Source organism: Pygoscelis adeliae, unplaced genomic scaffold, assembly GCF_000699105.1.
Source record: "Pygoscelis adeliae isolate BGI_AS28 unplaced genomic scaffold, ASM69910v1 Scaffold130, whole genome shotgun sequence".
Classification (NCBI taxonomy): Eukaryota; Metazoa; Chordata; class Aves; order Sphenisciformes; family Spheniscidae; genus Pygoscelis; species Pygoscelis adeliae.
Window position 1 is genome coordinate 4,197,903 of NW_008824031.1, and position 17,738 is coordinate 4,215,640.

Consider the following 17,738-nt stretch of genomic DNA (forward strand, 5'->3'; position numbering starts at 1 on the left):
CAATGTACTCCTTTATGGACCTATTAAATGATGATGAGAATGTATCAAATTTTTCTGTGTTCCTATATCTTTCCTATGAGGTAGAGTGGTTGGAAACATCAAAGAAAGTATGTTAAATATAATCAAAATCTGTCAAGAGAAAATGGCCTGTTAGCATTATGGTTCTTAAATATCAAAGATTTTTGTTGAATGTACAGCTATTAAGATATATTCAGCCAGCACACTGATAAGTTCAGACTGGTTCTGATGATTGCAAAAACTGTTGGTTGTTGGAGCAGAGATATTTTCATGCCAAACACATGCTTGAAAGTAACTTTCAGTGATGTCTAGTTTGGGTTACACGCTAAAACTGATAATGAAATTTTAAGGGAAATGATTGGTCACAGTTATACACTGTTCAAGTTAAACAGATAATTCTCTTTGCTGAAGTCAGTGAAAGTGCTATTGACTTCACTGCTCCCAGGTTTAATTTAATGAGGCTTTAGATCAGCTTTAACTCTGTACTGGGTGCATCTAACCTTTTAATCCCTTGTGGTCTGCAAAATCATAGTTAAGAAGTGGCGACAGTGCCTTCATGCAATGACTGCTTGACTAGATCTTTCATAAAGTTTTCCTGAAGCTTCTGGAAATTTGTTTGTAACATAAAATGCTGTCAATGGCATTTATAGAAAATGCTTAGTCTTGAAAATTCATAAAGCTAGACAGGAAAACAAGGGGGTTTCCTTTTCAATACCCTTGATAGTTATTGAACTTTCTTCTGCAACATGACTCCCTTCTTAAGGAAGAAAGTTTTTGTTGTTGTTTTGGGTTTTTTTTTCCCCTCCCAAACTTCATTGACCTGTAACAGCGTTGGCACCTTTCTGAATTGCTGTCACAATGCCTATAGCTGTATAGGGCTGAGCTGCAAGGTGCAGCCTCATCATGCATTCTCTCGCTGTTCTGGATCACTTTCCTCTGAGGTCAGAGCTGCATGTTCAAACACAAGCTTCTGCATATATGATCATTCATAAAAACACAAGCCAATAGAAACATTTATAAACACCCAAGATAATGTGCAAGGTAATTGATTTATTCATATTCAATAGAGACTAAAGCTTATAAATCAATTTTATCTTCATATAGAAGTGAACTGAATAAAAGTGGCACATATATTAATAACAAATTTTTGAATTATGCAGTTTGTCTAGTGAAATTTAAGTTCTCTGAGCAGAAGAGAAGTTAACATAACAAAAAAATAATATTGTTTTCAACCATGATAATATCAACAGAACTAAGAAACTTCTGACATTCCATAATTTATATCAGTCTGTGAGGGTCAACTATGTACTGAGATCTGAAAAGTTTGCTTCATGGGAACTAGGCATTTAGAACAAAGGAAGATGTAACCCAAGAGGTTTGCCGTGCATGTATTTCTTGTGAAAAGCACTTATTTTCTTAATATTCTGTAACACGCTAATTCTGTGATGTTCAACTTCAGGCTTCTGAAGTCACGTGCATCCTTTTGTATCTTTACATTTGGCATGTTTTAGGCATGTTTTAAGGTTCAAGCAAGGACTATCCTGGTATCGGTGTAGCTGTTGCTGCACAAAAGATGGCAATTGAAAACAAAAGCCTAAAGAAGCAGAGACAACAACTGATGGGGGTGGAGACATGAATAGAAGTAGCTTAACTAAAATTAGAGCCAGATGCCTCTCTAAGCCCTAAGTAACAGTGTTCATTTTATGCAGTCTTTGTTTACCAAATTTCATCTCTGCATGAATCATAAGAATATACCTCTGGTTCAGACCAAATGGTACCTAAAGCTAACAGAGCACATCCTTATTTTCTTTCTCATTATCCATTTAGGTCCTAGTGTGATAGAGAAGTGCATTTATTTAAATGAGTGAATTTAAAAGTACTGTAGGTCAGAGTGCCCTTTCTTTTTCCTACCTGTCTATCCACCCTGTCTGCTCACCATTCTTAAGGAGAATCAAACACCTCAAGCTTTAAAACTCAACAAAAATCCATCACAGTCTGGTGACATCTGTTGATTTCCATAATTGGAGCTGTTTTATGAGCTCTCCAACATTGCATTTGAAGTGATAACAACAATCTCACTTCTTCTTCTTTGTGTGGAAGCCAATATTTGACGCATGTAGCTGGAAGGTAGATCTGTACTGTTTAAATAAAAATTATCCTGATTAGGAATGTTTTGACTAAGATTCCCTGCCCTGCCCCTCCTTCCCACATTGGCCAATACTATTGTTTTGAAACTGAAACTCTTAATGAGAAAGTGTTTGTTTTAGTGAAACTTTCATGAGGAAGAAAGAAAGAAACAGATCCTGAAGGCCACAGAGACCTCAAACACTCTCTCATCTCAGAAAACCCAGTTGCCACGGGATTGTAGCTCAGTGTAGATTACAATGACTGATTTGTTCTCTAAATTTCTTTTAGTGGAATATCCACTATGCCTGGGAGACTGACGCTGTAGTCTGATGCCTCTTACTCAGATTCAATTCTTTGCTCAATATGAGGCAGAAGAAATACTTGAACTTGGGTCATTCATATCTTGGAAAGCACTTTGGCTGCCTCCAATGGATTGGAAGATGCTGGGAGCTCCTCTCTGTTTCAGAAGGCAAAGGAAATTATAACATTACAAATGTCTGGTTTTATATTTGATCCTGAAAAATAAAAAGGAATTGGACAGGAATGAAGATGGAAGTGGAGTGAAAGAGAGCATGAAATAGTAGAGTTCACAGTTCTGAACTCCAAAAAAGAGCAAATTCACGCAATAAGGGTAATGAGCTCCCAAAGTAGGCTTCGAGAGACTCTGGGGAATATTGGTAGGGTCCCTTTGGAAAAAAATTCTAAGTGAAAAAAGGAAATCAGAAGAATTGGCAATTGCTGATAAATTAGAAAATGTATCAAAAGGATGAAATGAAATAAAAAGATAGTAAAGGAAACCTTGCCCTTGTACTAGCAAATATAAACTACATAAACATACATATAAACATAACCTGGGCAGAGTAGTAGAGGAGGAAGGATGTGGGGTGTGGGAGTTATATTAGGTGACAAACTGAACACAATTTAATACTGGACCACTGGACCCCCTACTGCAAAAGAGACAAATGTCATTCTGAGATGCATCAATAGAACCATTTCAGATAAGGTATAAATTGTCACCTGCAAAACTGGATCACATACTACGAATTACCAAAAGAGATGACAAACTGGAGAGAATCCAGTGGAAAGAAACAAGAAGGCTGACAAATGCTGGACACTGAGGTAAGGATAAAAGTGTTAAAAGGCAGTTATACAGATTTAGGTATTTGTTCATCATTTGTTTGCAGCAGATTATGTATGATGAAAAATATAAGTAGTGTTAAGCACTGGTAGAGCTGCAACGTTTCTGGAGGTTTGACGAACAGGTTAGATGAAAATATGCTAAGAGTGCCTCAGATATATTTTATCCCACCACAAAGCTGAGAGCAGAGGGAACACCTGGAACTCCCCTCCAGCCTCACTTTTCCACATGTCTGTGCCTACATGCTTCTCTGGTTTGTCTGCTGAGGAGGTGGCAGTTTGATGGTGAGCAGAAGTGTTATCGTATAAGGAGTTAACAAACCAGACTGAAGAAGAGGAAGGAAAAGCGTCATAGTAATTCTTCACAGTTATGCTCATCACTTTTTAAAACAAGGATACTGTGCTATTTTTACCAAAGTTCCTGGAAACATAACATGCTGAATATTCATTATCCACAATAAAAGCTACAAGACGGTGACAAATATTGTTCAAGTCTTTCTTTTCTTTCACAAAATGGACGAAGCTCAAAGCTGTATATCAAATACTTGGATTTGTTTGTACAGTATTTTGCAATTAGAGCTGGCCAGACAACTTCCAGCAAAAGATAACTCTCTCTCTCAATAAATAAATAAATAAATAGTTAATTATTTCAAAGTACATTTTTCTTCAAGATCTACCAGGTCCCATGGCTGGCTGGTTTCCTGATGACTTGCCTGCCACCTTAGCTGCCAAACTGGGAAGACCTGATCAAAGACTCCATCAGGGCATCAAAGTTCCTTAACTTTCAGGAGGCAGGTGAGCCCAAACTGGAGGGCAATCAGGCACTGAACTTCCCTGTGAAATGAACTTAATTTCCCTTGTGTTGCTGAAAACTTTTGCCACCACTTTCAAGGGAAATTAAAAATTTCCATGAGAAGACAAGTCACTGGAAACTTTGAGGTTTTCCATATGGAAATTTATTTGTTTGTCTTCATATATGGGCTTGAACAACAGACACTACAGAACAGGGACACAAGGCAAATAATAAAATAGTTGCTTAAAGGATCAGCACTCATACTATGCAAAGTGTGAGGAAGTGGTCCTCCTGTGAGGGGGGAGAAAAAAAAATGTGAGCGCACAATTAAATAATATTGTACATGCACAGAGACCAAGCTGAGTTTCTGAGGCCATCTAACACTTCCTAGGAAGGGAAGCTTCCCAAGTGCTCTCCTAGTCTTTTAAAATAGGTTTTGTGCATATAAAACTGATTTGAGTTCACGACAGCACATGTCACGACTCAGCGCGGCAAACAGCCAGATGAAGATCACAGTCTCACTGACAGCCTCATTCTTCTCAGCCTGATTTCAGAGCTTACAGCTACCTGAAATAGATTGCTAAAAATAGTCTGTTATGTAGCACTGCATACCTTTGAAAACCTGCACAATTTGCAGAATCATAAGTAAAAGGTAGAATGGACAATCAGATGACCCAACTCGTCTTTCTCTGTAGTCATGGCATGATGGTGTCAGTTCAGGTTAGTGATATGTGCCAAATGGCTTTGGTTATTTTATCTGCAAAGCTTAAAAGGTCTCATTGCCAGCAAGATTTCTATCACACATGAAATCTCACTAGCGAATGGTATAAGTTTCATGGGAACTCAATAGGAGCAAGAGTCAGCAGTGTATTTTTAGGGATACTCAATCTATGAAGACCTAGATGCTGCGAACCTTCTATAGCTTGATCAAAGCTGTATATATGCTTCAAGTTCTCCATGCATATTTTTCCCTCAGATCTATGAAAGCTTTGAGTTCTTCTTGCTGATGTGTTCAAAAAATAAGAAACAGGGTGTGTTTTGAGGAAAACTGAACAATCCTTCAGATTGTCCAGGTTGCATTTCACCTCACTCCTCCACGGGTTACGTCTATACCAGGAAATTCAAGCATTCCCAGGAACTTCATACTCACATACACCACAGACCTTTCCAACGGGCAGTTTGTGTGCAGCTGCTCCTTTCTGGAGGGGCAAGTTAATTTACTAGCCCAGATGTAAGCCATTCTATGACAGTTGGCTTAAGTACTTGGGAATGCTCATGGCACACTTAGTTTACTATGGGTACATCCATAGGGAACAAAAAAATCAAAAGGTCAAACTGTCCACCAGGCACCAAGAGAGTGGGACGACCAGAACTAGATAAGAGGCTGAGGGAAGTTACTATTCAGTCATGTTTTGTCACACACACATCCATGTCACATGAAGTCTTAACTACTTAGCCGGGATATCTCCACTCTCCTGGTGTAGCAGTCTTAAGGCTGTTTTGCTATTAATAACTAAATGCTATATAACCTGTTCCTACTGCAGAAATTATTTATCTTTCACTTTTGCAAAGATCTTTTTTATTCCGTTTGTTTATGTGTTGTTTTCACCTAAAGTACAGAAGAATCCCCCAGATCTACTCAGCTAGAAGTAATCAAATCATGTACAATAAAAGAGTCAATAAATGTAAACAAATTCTGTGCTAGAAATTTTTGCAGTGGTAACTGAAAAAAACCCAAAAGAAGAAAATGAAAGACAGGTTGTAGGTACCCCACAAATAAGGTGAGTGAAGAATTGTCATTTATATTTCTTCCTAGCTGTGTTACAGACTTTAAGGTACCTCAGGAAAGTCATTCAACATTCTTGGATTTGTATTTTCCATATGAGAACATTGATTCAGATGTAACTCAGAAGAAGCTTTGGAGCTTGAAACCATTTCCATTTTTAAATTACTTTGTCTTCTTCAGGTGGAAACAGCCATAAGGACGTAAATTAGTTCAAAGTCTGAAACGGCTTTTGAGTTCTGCTCAAGCACGTCTTGATATGTAAAAAGACAGGCAAATGCACTTGGCACTTCATTACTATTATTCAAAATAGTAATTACTATTTTATTAGAAAAAGGAGTGTGTCAAAAGGTAAAGGAAAAATGTATACTATCAATTTGCATGCCTGTATTTATATTGCCCGCATGATTTCAAATGAGAATAGTATCCTAAGTAAAGGTAATTAGGACGATATTTAATTTAATTTAGAGTCAGGCAGAAGCAGGGATTCCATTTGTAAATACCTATAATAAGTCACATAAAGCAGAGATTTCTTAACATGTATAATCCAAGAGAAAGGCAGTGGTCAGGGAAAGACACTCTTCCTTTTGTCTTCCAAAAAGCTGCTGTCTTTTGAGCCATTATTCATCCCAGACCCTAACAGCTGTATACACTATATTTTTAATTTGTTGTCTCTAAGAATTTCATATGGCAAGAAAAGCATCTGTCCCCTGTCAAAAGTTCAGATGAATTGACTGTGAGGTGTAAAGCAGAGATTTGCATCCTTATTCTTTGGTTTGTAAAAACTCATAGATCATCTCTAATGAACAGAGCTCTTAGCCTGCAATTGTTTTGCATAGATTTGGGTTATTTTGTTGACTGGCTTGTAGTCAAAAGACACATGTAGTTATAAACTATTAAATTCATAAAATGAGTCATCCCACACAAGGAAATAACTAAGTCTTATGAGATAATTTGGCACAGAAATACAGATGAGTCCAATTTTGTAGAAAACCTACAGATCCAGGAAACGCTGAACTCTACCTGCATAGACAGGAACTGGACTATTTGACAAGACAAAACTTCCTAACTTGACTGTCCAAGCGATCTGACATAAGCTGCCATAACAATAACTCCAGCAAATAATTTGTTATGACTGTATAACCCACCTATGTGCTCACTTCCCCAACAGACCACACAGATGGTACTGTCCCAGCAGGGTCAGAGCCATGCTATGCAGGTCTACAAACCATAAAGCCGAATCCTTCTTTCTGTCCAGGCAGACGGTGTGGAGTTCAGGTGCTGCAATTCTTATATATTTAAGAAGAAAATCTGTCTTCTTTCATCAAAGCTGCTGTTATCATCTTTGGAGCTGGTGTCTCTTTGCAATGCATTCAGGACATTTTGCTTGTAGTAGAAGTAATTAACACAATACCATTGAAACAAAGAGTGAACTAATGAGGGAAGGAAAGAACTAGTGAGCCAGGTAACTTACCTTTCACCTATGTCCCTTTAAGCAAGAATGGGGCATTGTGTCTGTCTTTCCAACTTTATCAGCAGTTGGCAAACCTTAGGCACCCCATAGAGTATACGCTTTTTGCTAGGTTCCTGTTGGGGGTCTCCTGGCAAAGTGTATGCTTCGTACCAAGGAGCCTCAGTACTTAACAGATTTAGCACCTGCTACTTATTCTCTCTCCTTAAAGTTATTTCATATGGCTATGCCTTTGAAAAGTGAGGAGAAGGCATGTCTCCTTCATGGGGCCATTCTTTGTTCTTTCAATGGAAGTGAGAGGAAGGGATTTGCAGGAAACACCTTCACCAGCCTCATGTGCTTCTGAGGCCAATCAGTTTCTAGTAGTGAGACCTGCATTGTGGAAACAGGATTTAGTCCCCTATGTCCCTAAGGAGAAATTATAAATACTTCAGCTAGAATAAAACTGTCTGGGTTGTACAGAAATATTCAGAGCAAGCAAGGGAACTCACTCAAGAACACTACTTCACATACAGAATTATTAAGATTATCTCTATTAGCCAGAAAATTAAATCCTGTTACTGAAACGTTTATAAAGAATTTGAAGGAAGAACATTAATAAGTACTTTGATTGAGAATTATTAAAGGATCATTTCATTTTTACAAGTACACAGGAAACATCTGAATTGTAAAGTATTTCTTTATACACAGTTCATTTACTGTGAGCAGTTCTGAGACTCTGAGATGACTGGTACTGCAGGCTCCTTTCCTTCCTATATTGAAAGAGGCAGCTGAGCTCAGCATACTCTACTTTCTGTGGATGGTCATATTAACAATTTGTGCAGGCAGGTCATTAGCATATTATAACACCATACTGCAATGTTTATGGCTGAGATAAAATTCATTAAAGTCTGTTGGATTCTGGTGCAAAAATCAAGGAACTCTGAAGGTTTTATCTGTAATACAACACCGGAAAGAAGGGAGGGAGAAGTGGGTGATGAAGAACTCAAGAATCATAATGGGGTGAGGGGTCCAGATGGGAAGGCCAACCTGTTACAGCACTCTCCCTATAGCCTTCTTTTCCAACCTGGCACAATTGTACCCTGTTATCTAGTATATGCTTGCCTTAAAAAAAAAAAATCCTGTATTTGCTATTGTCAATATGTGAAAACCCAAAGCTTAAAGATGTCTAGGTGAGTGTGTTCATGGGAAAGGTGCTGGGGTAGGGGTAGAGGCTCCGAGGATCTGAGGAAGGCTGACCTTGTGAGGAGAGGAGCTCTGAGTAGGAATAAAAACTGGGATGAACTTCAGGGTACAGCTGGTTCTAGGGCGGGAAGAGGGAGACTGACTGCATGGAGGAAGGGGCTTGAGGAGGGGTTGAGATGAGCCAGAGGCTCCTTAGACCAGAGGAACTGCAAACTGGGGGGCAGATCAGATCTCAGTTTGAGGGGTGGGTCATACACCCCATATACAATATAGCCTAGCTCCCATCTTACCCTACTCACCCAGCATCAGCCTGCATGCATTAACCCCAGCCTTCTGTTGCATATTCTTTATATTTTGAAATTTAGCAAGCCCACAGGTCATTTATTGATTTTGTTATGGTAAAGGCATAATGAGACTCTCCCATTTAAATGACATTATGGCATTGTTACTTTTGCACTTGCTTGGTAAGAGACTAGTCTAACAAAGCCATGAAGGGTATGCTTTTAAATGTTTTGAATGAAAACATACCTCATTCTTGAAAAAATAACCATCAAAGTTTGAAAGTAGACACAAATCTGTAGCACTGACATCCAGCCCTTTTTTTTTTTTCCCTTTTTTTTTTTTAATCTTACAAAAATAGGGACTGAGTGAAAAACTTGCATCTGGAGCTGATTTCTCTCAATTGTTTTTCTTTTTAAGTGTTCGGGTTTTAGTTTGGATCCAGCTGTTGAGTTATACATATTCTAAATAACAGAATTACATTGAAGCTGCCTGATTAGGGTGGTGGAGAGCGAGGGCAGGGAAGAAAAGGTTAAAATGAATATCTGAGGATGTGGGTAACTAATTAAAAAAATAATCTAACAAATATGCATAAATAAAATAACTGGAGGGGAGAAAAGAAAACCACAGAAACAACAAAATATGGAAAAAGAAAAAAGATCATATCATTCACAGCTCCTTTAGGAATCCTGAATATTAATTGAATCACAATAGTAATAAACTGTAAGTTTTAAAATACTTGTTTCTTGACTCTCTGCCAACAGAAATTTAGTGACATGAACCCACCATCTTGCAGAGATCTCCAGAGATGAAAAGACTATAGATGTGCATAAAGTGGCCTAGATTAATATGATGACACTTCAAAAGCACAAGATGGAATATTCTCCATTTCATCTTGACTTGTGAATAATTCATCATTTTAAAAACATGGCATTTTTAAAACTTAGATGCAGACTTAGATGCATAATTATTGAATTTCCTTTGATCCACATTGTTTGTTTAATCAGTTACCTAACATTAGGAAGTATGCTTTGTAATAACTGTAATTTGAGTTTTCTTATATAATAGAAAAGGGGAAAAAGGGAAAGACTTGAATACGATACTAAAGCATCCAAAGCCATTTTTACAAATCTTTTCAGCAGTTCAGAGTGTAAAGGCTTTGTGTTTCCTACATAAGATGAGGGATAACTAGAGGTTAGGTATTGATGATTCAGTTCAGTGTAGCATTCTAACTTTGATTACATCTTTGATTACAGCCGCCTAACTTTGATTACAAGTTTATCTAGAACTATAGAAGCTACAGGAACTATAGAAAATGTACAAGTATCGTGTTTTCATGAAGTTCCTGTATCTATTTTTGTACAGTATAACTTAACAGTTTAGCTTGTTGTAACTGTTAATTATACTAAACATGTACTCTTATCTCTATACAGAAAATATTTTAAGATACTATTTAAGCCAATAAAACCTGGTAAGTGATCCTTCTTTTGTGTTATTATCCTGCACTGCTCGTGTCAGCCGTACAATAGAAGATGGCTTCTAGCCCAGATAAACTATTTATAGTAAAAGTGGCTTTAACTAGGCTTAATTACAAACTAAGATTTGTTAATTTTCCCAAACAGATTGGTTTCACAACATAAATGAGCATGGCTCACGGCATTTAGGTGTAAGGCAAGATGACGACTTGAAGACATTTCCTACTACTGAGCACAAAACAAAGCTATCTTTGAAATCTTTCCAGTGCTCAACAGGAGCGCAGCAATAGCAGCTCCACGCAACAGGGAGCAGCATTCACAGCCGTGCTTTCCAAGCTGTCTGCTGGCCTTAGAAAAGATGGTTATAATCCTATATCCTCCTGTATCTCAGCCAGCTAACACACAAGAGATGGTAGCCCAGGAGCCCTACTTATTTGCGTGCATAAATAAAGGCCATAATTAGGCCTGGAGAGCAGCAAAGTCAAAATAAGTCAAAGGAAAGTATACTTATAGCATATTAAGCATACCTTAAATGAAGATTAACTACTCTTTAGCCCATAATATTTTGTCCCATCAGCTTTTAAAAGTTCTCCATCTGAAATCAGCTGAAAAAGATGCATTTGCAGACACTTGAGTCCAGAAGAGCTGTTCTACCTTTGCTCAGTCAGGGTTGTAATTTGTTTAGGGGAGCATTAATTACCTAGGAATGTGTGAAACAATATTCTTGACACTGGGCTGACTGAAAGACATGAAACTATCCTGAAGAATGCATCTGCAGTGTTCTCAGCTTTTGGCAAACACGTTTCCATTTCCTTTCAAATATACAATCCATTACTCCCCAACTCATAAAAACCTCATGGTTCAAACTCAGCTACATTAATAGAGACATTCCTCTTACGCTTTAGAAATACTAGGAACCTATGTGAAATCCTGCCCCTGTTGAAATCCATCAGTTTTGGAAAAGTTTGTAACAGAGCTGAGATTTCATCTGAGGCCCCAATGCAGAGCACTTTGAAGTCAGTGATAAGACTGCATTGACCCTATGTGTTTGGGGTTGGGCCTATGATAGATACTACAAAACTTGTTCTTGCAGTAGCAATGTGTGATCCTCAATGAATAAGTCCGGAACAAGTTTTTACTAGAGAATGTAAGAATAGTTATCTTCCCCAATCTTTGCACGGGACAGAGGACAATAACAGGGTAAGTGTGCAGTGAAACACCCTTCCATATCCTCCGAAATGGAAACCAGCAGCTGTGCCTCTTCTTTATGACAGCCTACCTGGATTTTCCTTCCACTGGCATGTGTAACAGCTTTTTTGAACCCAGCTAAGCTACTGGCATCCACAGCATCCTGCAGACATGCAGTGGGAGTTGCATGGAAAAAATACTTCCTTGCCTTCATTTTCAACTTGATATTTGAGCATTTTATTTGCTATTCACTTGTTACTGTGTTCTCAGAAACGGTGAATAATATTACCTACCCATCTCCTACATGACATTTACTGTATCATATCTAGAATATCTGCCTTCTGTCATATCTTTTCAGGTAAAGGGAACTAATCCAATTAGTTTCTCCTTACACAGAAGCTTCCCATCACCCTTGCTGTCATTCTTTACTGCTTTTCATTTCCTCTGTAACCCGAGAGGGAGCAACTGCGAAGTTGCACGTATTGTTCAAGATGCAGGTGCACTGTGAATTTGAATAGTGGCATAACCATGTTTCCTGCTTACTTCCTTACTCCTTTCCTAGTACTTCCTACCACCCTATTTTGCTTTTTTTACCACAGTTGAGTATTACAGTGATGTTTCCAGAGCATTAGCTGAAATCCCTCCCAGATTCCTTCCTGTAATGGTGAGAGCTGATTTAGAGATATTTGGCATGTATGTATATTTAGGGTTATTTTTCCCTGAAAGCTCAACTGGCTTTTATCAACACTGAATTTCCTCTGTTGTTTATTGCCCAGTCATTTACTTGTGTAAGATTCCTATTTCACAGCTGGACTCCCATTTGACTATGCTGAATAATTTTCTCTCATCAGCAAGTTTTGCCACCTCACTTTTCATCTTTTTTCCAGGACACCAACAGACATGCTGGATAGCACAGATCCCCTCGTGGATCCCTGTGGGGTGTCATTGATGCCTTCCCTCCATTGCAAATTTGTTCTAGTCCTTTGTTTCCTATCCATTAACCAGTTATTAAGCCAGGGAAAGACCTTCTCTTTTATCCCGTGATAAGTTTTGGTTTCTAAAAGAGCATTCAATGAGAAACTTTGGTCAAAAGCTTTTTGAAGACTTAAATATAGACATAAAAATTGAATATATAAACATATATCAACTGAGTTTTAGTAACATACCCCATCAAACTAACAGATTTGCACTGCAAGGCTTCTTTTACAATAGCTATATTAGCTGTTCCTCTATATGCCTAATAAAAGCTTCTGTAAGTTTTAACATTTTTCTAGGGTGGGGTTTGGGTTTGTTTTTTTTTTTTTTTTTGGGGGGGGGCAGTGTTGTGTTTTCTATTTTTTTCCCCCCAAACACTAATTTGCCTGGTATGGAGGTCAGATTTACTGGTGTACAGTACATTATGCCATCTGAGTATATTTTTTTTTTAAGTGGTGTTACTTTTGCACCTTAATATTCCTTTGCACTGAGACCATCTAAAGCACTGTGTTATGCAGCACACTCAATAAATAGCTCAGCAGCTTTGCCTCTGAACTCTGCTGGTACTCCATGGCAAACACCACATGATCTTGGTGATCCTGTTTTACTTCCACTTTCATAAAATTCTTAGGTTTATGTATTGTTTTCTTTTTAATGAAGATTCACTAACATCTTGTTTTGGAAATTCCTTTTTAATAAAATCCAACACAATTTTTATTTTCAAATTTAAAGACATTTGAAAAACTGGGGACCATCTCTTAACGTTTTGCATTCCTACAGACTTTGATCATCTTCTCCCTACAGAGGGTCTCAAACCAGAGGCAGATGCTGCCACAAGAAGGTGTGGGAGGTCCATTCACCACAAGGCAGGTGATGTGGGACTCAGCAATCCTACCTCTCCTTCAACAGGATTATCCCAGGAAGGTGATCAGCAGAGCAAAGTGGGCTCAACCCATCAGTCAGCAAACAGACACCTTGAGCAGAATGGCAGAGATCATGGATGCAAGACAAAAAAGTAAAACATCCAGAGAAGGGAATATTAAAGATTCTCCAACAAGAAAAAAAAGAAAAAGGCAGCAGCACTATGCAGAGTGACCAAATACTGGCATTTTTCTTAGGAAGAGCTGGGCATCTGACTGGAGCAGATTAAAAAATCTTTTTTCCTCTGAAGGAAAGCCTGTGGCAGGGAAGCAGTGACAGATGGGCCACTGGCAGCGAGAGATCGCTGAGTCACAGAGCCGCAGAATAAGGTAAATTGGAAGGGGTTTCCAGCAGCCATCTGATCCAGCCCTTGCTCAAAGCAGAGCCACCTTCAGGGTTAAATCAGGTTGCTCATGGCTGCACCCAGGTGCGTTTGAATCTCTCCAAGGATGGAGTTTCCACAGCCTCTGGGCTCCTGTTCCAGAGTTAGGCCACCTGACTGATGGGTTTCCCCCCCACCCCAATACCAAAAGACATTTCCCTTCTTGCCTAAAGCCTCCAGCAAGGCAACAGAGGTTTCCATGCTGGAGGCAGAGGACATGCCTGCGCAAAGGGGCAGGGAGCAGCTGGGAAGGGGCGAGCCTGAGTTCGCCCGCCTGTGCCACCTCCCTGGCTATGGAGGCACCCATCACCCCTTGCACCGGCGGTGCGGCCGGTGGTAACTTGCAGCCTTTGACTGAGAGGAAAACTACGACTCCTCCAGCTCTGGCCAAGCAAGACACCTCTGCATGCCCAGCACTACTGCTAGCAGCACAGTTCATCCGTGGGTGGGTGCCCTCTTACCGAGGCCACTACTCACTGTTAAACATCCTCACGCTGCCTTCCTCCCTCCTCATCCCCCAGGAATTTTGGCTGAAAACATCTCCAGAGGTTTGGCTTAAATTCCTAACTATTAAAGATGACATTATCCAAACAGACGCAAACTGGATAAACCTCAACCGGTTAGTACAGAAGCTGCTGAGACCTTCAGGCAAAATTCACGTTCCTGGCATCCGATTCTGTTATGTAAAATAAAAAAAAAAATTCCAAAATAATACAGAAATACCTCCTCAGGCCAACCTGCTTGTGTCACTCCCTCCCCTTACAGCCAGTCACTCCCAAATCCTGGATCCCCCACTGGAGTCCACAGCCATTCATTTCCCCGTACCCCAAAGGCTCCGGCAGCCAGGAGCCATAAGAGAATCATATCAGACATGATATTTTGCTGACCCAATTCAGTTTCAAAGGTAAGGAAGGTATTACATATTCCTGAACTAATATGTTGTTTAGGCATTCTTATTTACTGCTAGACAGGTATTACCTTTCACGTTGCAGGATTTTAGTTGTAAACAAAGGGATATCTTTAAGTGTCTTATAGGATTAAAAAAAAAATTATATACAGATTTATTGTTTACCAAATTTACTAAGCATTTAAAGAATCATCTCACCAAAGTCTTCTTTCAGATATGTAGCAATAGAGGAAAGGAATAAGCAAGTGTAAAAAGACCAGGAAAAACTAAAGCAGGCTATATAGACAAGAATTAAACCAAATGCAAAAATTTCTTCTTCGGAGTCAGTCCCTGTGTAACATAAACTGCACAGACTGAACAGTCTGCATGATTTCAAGGCTTTGCCCTAAATATTATTTTGTCAGTTAAGAGAAAAAACAGACCGATAAAGTATTTAAGAAAACTATGCAGCCTCTGAAATATTCTGGAAAAAATCTACCAGTAGGATGAGGAAAAGATTCAAATCATGTTGAGAAAATAAGTTTGTGTTGTTTAGAAAGAAGCTTTACCATTAAGAGAGTTTCAGCTCTGGAAATCAGGCTTTGGGACCAATCAAAGATCCCAAAGAAAACATTCCAAATCTTGCTTGGAAGAGGTGTTCATTGTGCTTACTAGTTTTTGTAAGGATCAGCTCAAAAAGTATCAGACATTTTTCACCCAATTACAACCGGACATGAGCTAGAAAAACAGTCTTGGGCAAATCACATTGCTACTCAAGTCAACCACCAGCCACCTCTGTTCAGTTTTTTCGGGTTTTTTTCTGCCCAGCTTTGAACATGCTGTTCAACATCTAAATGCAGAAAAATGTGCTCTCTACTAATGCATGAGATATATTTTATTACCAAGCATCTATGCAAAACATTTTAAAATAATGAGCAGATTTAATGCAATGTAACTTGAATTTAAGATCAAGAGACGTGCACAGCAGTTGTTACAGGAGAGAGCTTCTAAAACAAGGCAAAAATATAAATTACAAAGCAAGGATAACAGAAAACAATCTCAGTAGTACAGCAGCCAAAGACAGATAAACAAGAACAGCCGTCACAATGTGATATACAAGATTGCTCATGACTGAGCAATAACAGATAAATTTGCATATTTATTAATTCTTGTATTACAATGCTGGCAATAAAATGTGGTCTTTGTCATGAAATGTTAGATATAAAAAACGGGTAGAATAAATTAGTTTAGGCTCTGTACATGGCTAGAAGCTGTAGCACCAATAAATAAATTAGTGCTTGAGGGACATTATTTTCATGCACAATTCTCTGTTGTGTTCATGTCATTAATTCTTCATTTGGACAGGGGAGTAGCTGGAGCTCTGAGGGAAACATATAACCCCAAATGTCACATACACCAGGGTGTACACTGATGAGCAGAAAAGGTTTGAGTGAATGTTTATTTACTTCCCACATCCACTGAAACCAAATTATAGCCCAAAGTATTTCCAGGATATGGAGGTTGGGATGACATACCAATGTGGGTCTCTGAAAACTAATCACAGCTTTCTAATATTCCCCTCTGGCCCCATCTCCTAGTGGCAAGTCACCAGTAATTCTTCCCCATAACTTTTAAGCACAGCGACAGATCAAATGAAATACAGACCTCTTAAACAGCAGCATTAGGGACTGGTGCGCATAAACACCAAAAAGCACAGCTGCTTAACTCAACCCTTGGATCATGACTGCCCCCTCCTCTCCATGCCTACATGACTGACTTTCTTTCTTAGGAAATTTGTAGCGCTTCCTCTTTTCCAAATGCCCCTTCCATCCTCCTGTGAACACCTTTGGCCAACAGATGTTACTTTGCCACTTCAGTTTCATTTATTGTTCAACTTCATCTGGAGCCAGACCAACAGATTACTTGTTCCAAGTTTCCCCCGATACAGAACTTTTCCACTGTTCCTTTGACAATCTTCACTAAAAATATGGACCTCTGAAGACAACCTAAATGGACCTATTTGACATGACACCAAAGTGTCTGATTGGTTGCCACCTATGAGCTGATGGGGCTCTATTCTCCATCCAAGGTACTGCTCGCTATTAGCAGATAAAGACAGTAAATCCTTCAGGCTTGACCACCTGACTAGCCAGTACACATCTGTACATACTCTACACAAAAAACCATGGACTTATACTGATATAAGACGTGCTGAGAAAGAGACACATAAAAAAAAAGAAAATTCATGTCAAGAGTAGACAGGATCACAGATTCAAATCCAAGTCATATACAAATACTCCAAATGCATGATACATACATTTTCAGATGGTATGCAAGTTCTCATGATTTGAGGGAGAAGGTTGGCTCAGGTGACCTTTACAGATCCCTCACAACATAAATTATTCTATGATTTCAATAAATTTTCCTTATTTGGGTCCAGATCTAAGGAAATTAATCCAAGAGCTTTTCCTTTCAACCTTTGGAAGTGAAACTTTTGACCAGGAAGCCTAGCTTTGCTACACCTCAGCTTGCAGCAGTATGAATGGTTGAAGCTGAATGATTGAGCAAAGCTACCAAGTAAGCTATATCTGATTAATGTAAGGTCTGTCTTTTATCTCTTATCCCTTCTGTGAGGCTACCAATTTATAAAGATCTAGAAGAACTTATTCCATAAAGTGTTGATTTATGACTCTTCTGGACTTCTTTTTCTGAAGAAAGACCAAGTCAGGTACTTGGCATTAAAAAAACCCACCAAACAACACAACACAAAAAAAAAAACAACCAAAAAACAACCAAACCCCACTATGTTTGTGTGGATGGTGCCATGCTGCCTTTGCAGGAAGCTACATGTCAAACAACCAGCTATGTCAAAGATTTTGCCATACCAGCTTTGTACAAGCACATCAGCATGGCTCAGTTCATGTGCTGATTGTACAGCCCATGTATTCACAGCACACTAACTATTCTCACGCCAAGAGGGGACTTTATAACCCTTCCTCTTGGCCACAGGTTGGAAAGTCTGTAATTAGCCAGCCAAATGATTAAAATTCTAATGGGGGAAAGCCCAAGGTCAAAGCAAAATATCATATTCAATGAACCACAGTAGTTTAATATGTCC

At 38.9% G+C, this 17,738-nt stretch overlaps 1 protein-coding gene across 1 annotated transcript in view; it reads right to left on the bottom strand.

Moving 5' to 3' along the window:
• The window catches only part of DLK1 (delta-like 1 homolog (Drosophila)), a 75,516-nt gene extending 61,563 nt beyond the window's left edge, over window positions 1–13,953 (bottom strand). The window contains exon 1 of the mRNA XM_009328475.1: window positions 13,902–13,953. Coding sequence (XP_009326750.1) covers window positions 13,902–13,953 — 52 coding nt within the window. The remainder of the gene's footprint in view (window positions 1–13,901) is intronic.
• Between the last annotated feature and the right edge of the window lie 3,785 nt (window positions 13,954–17,738).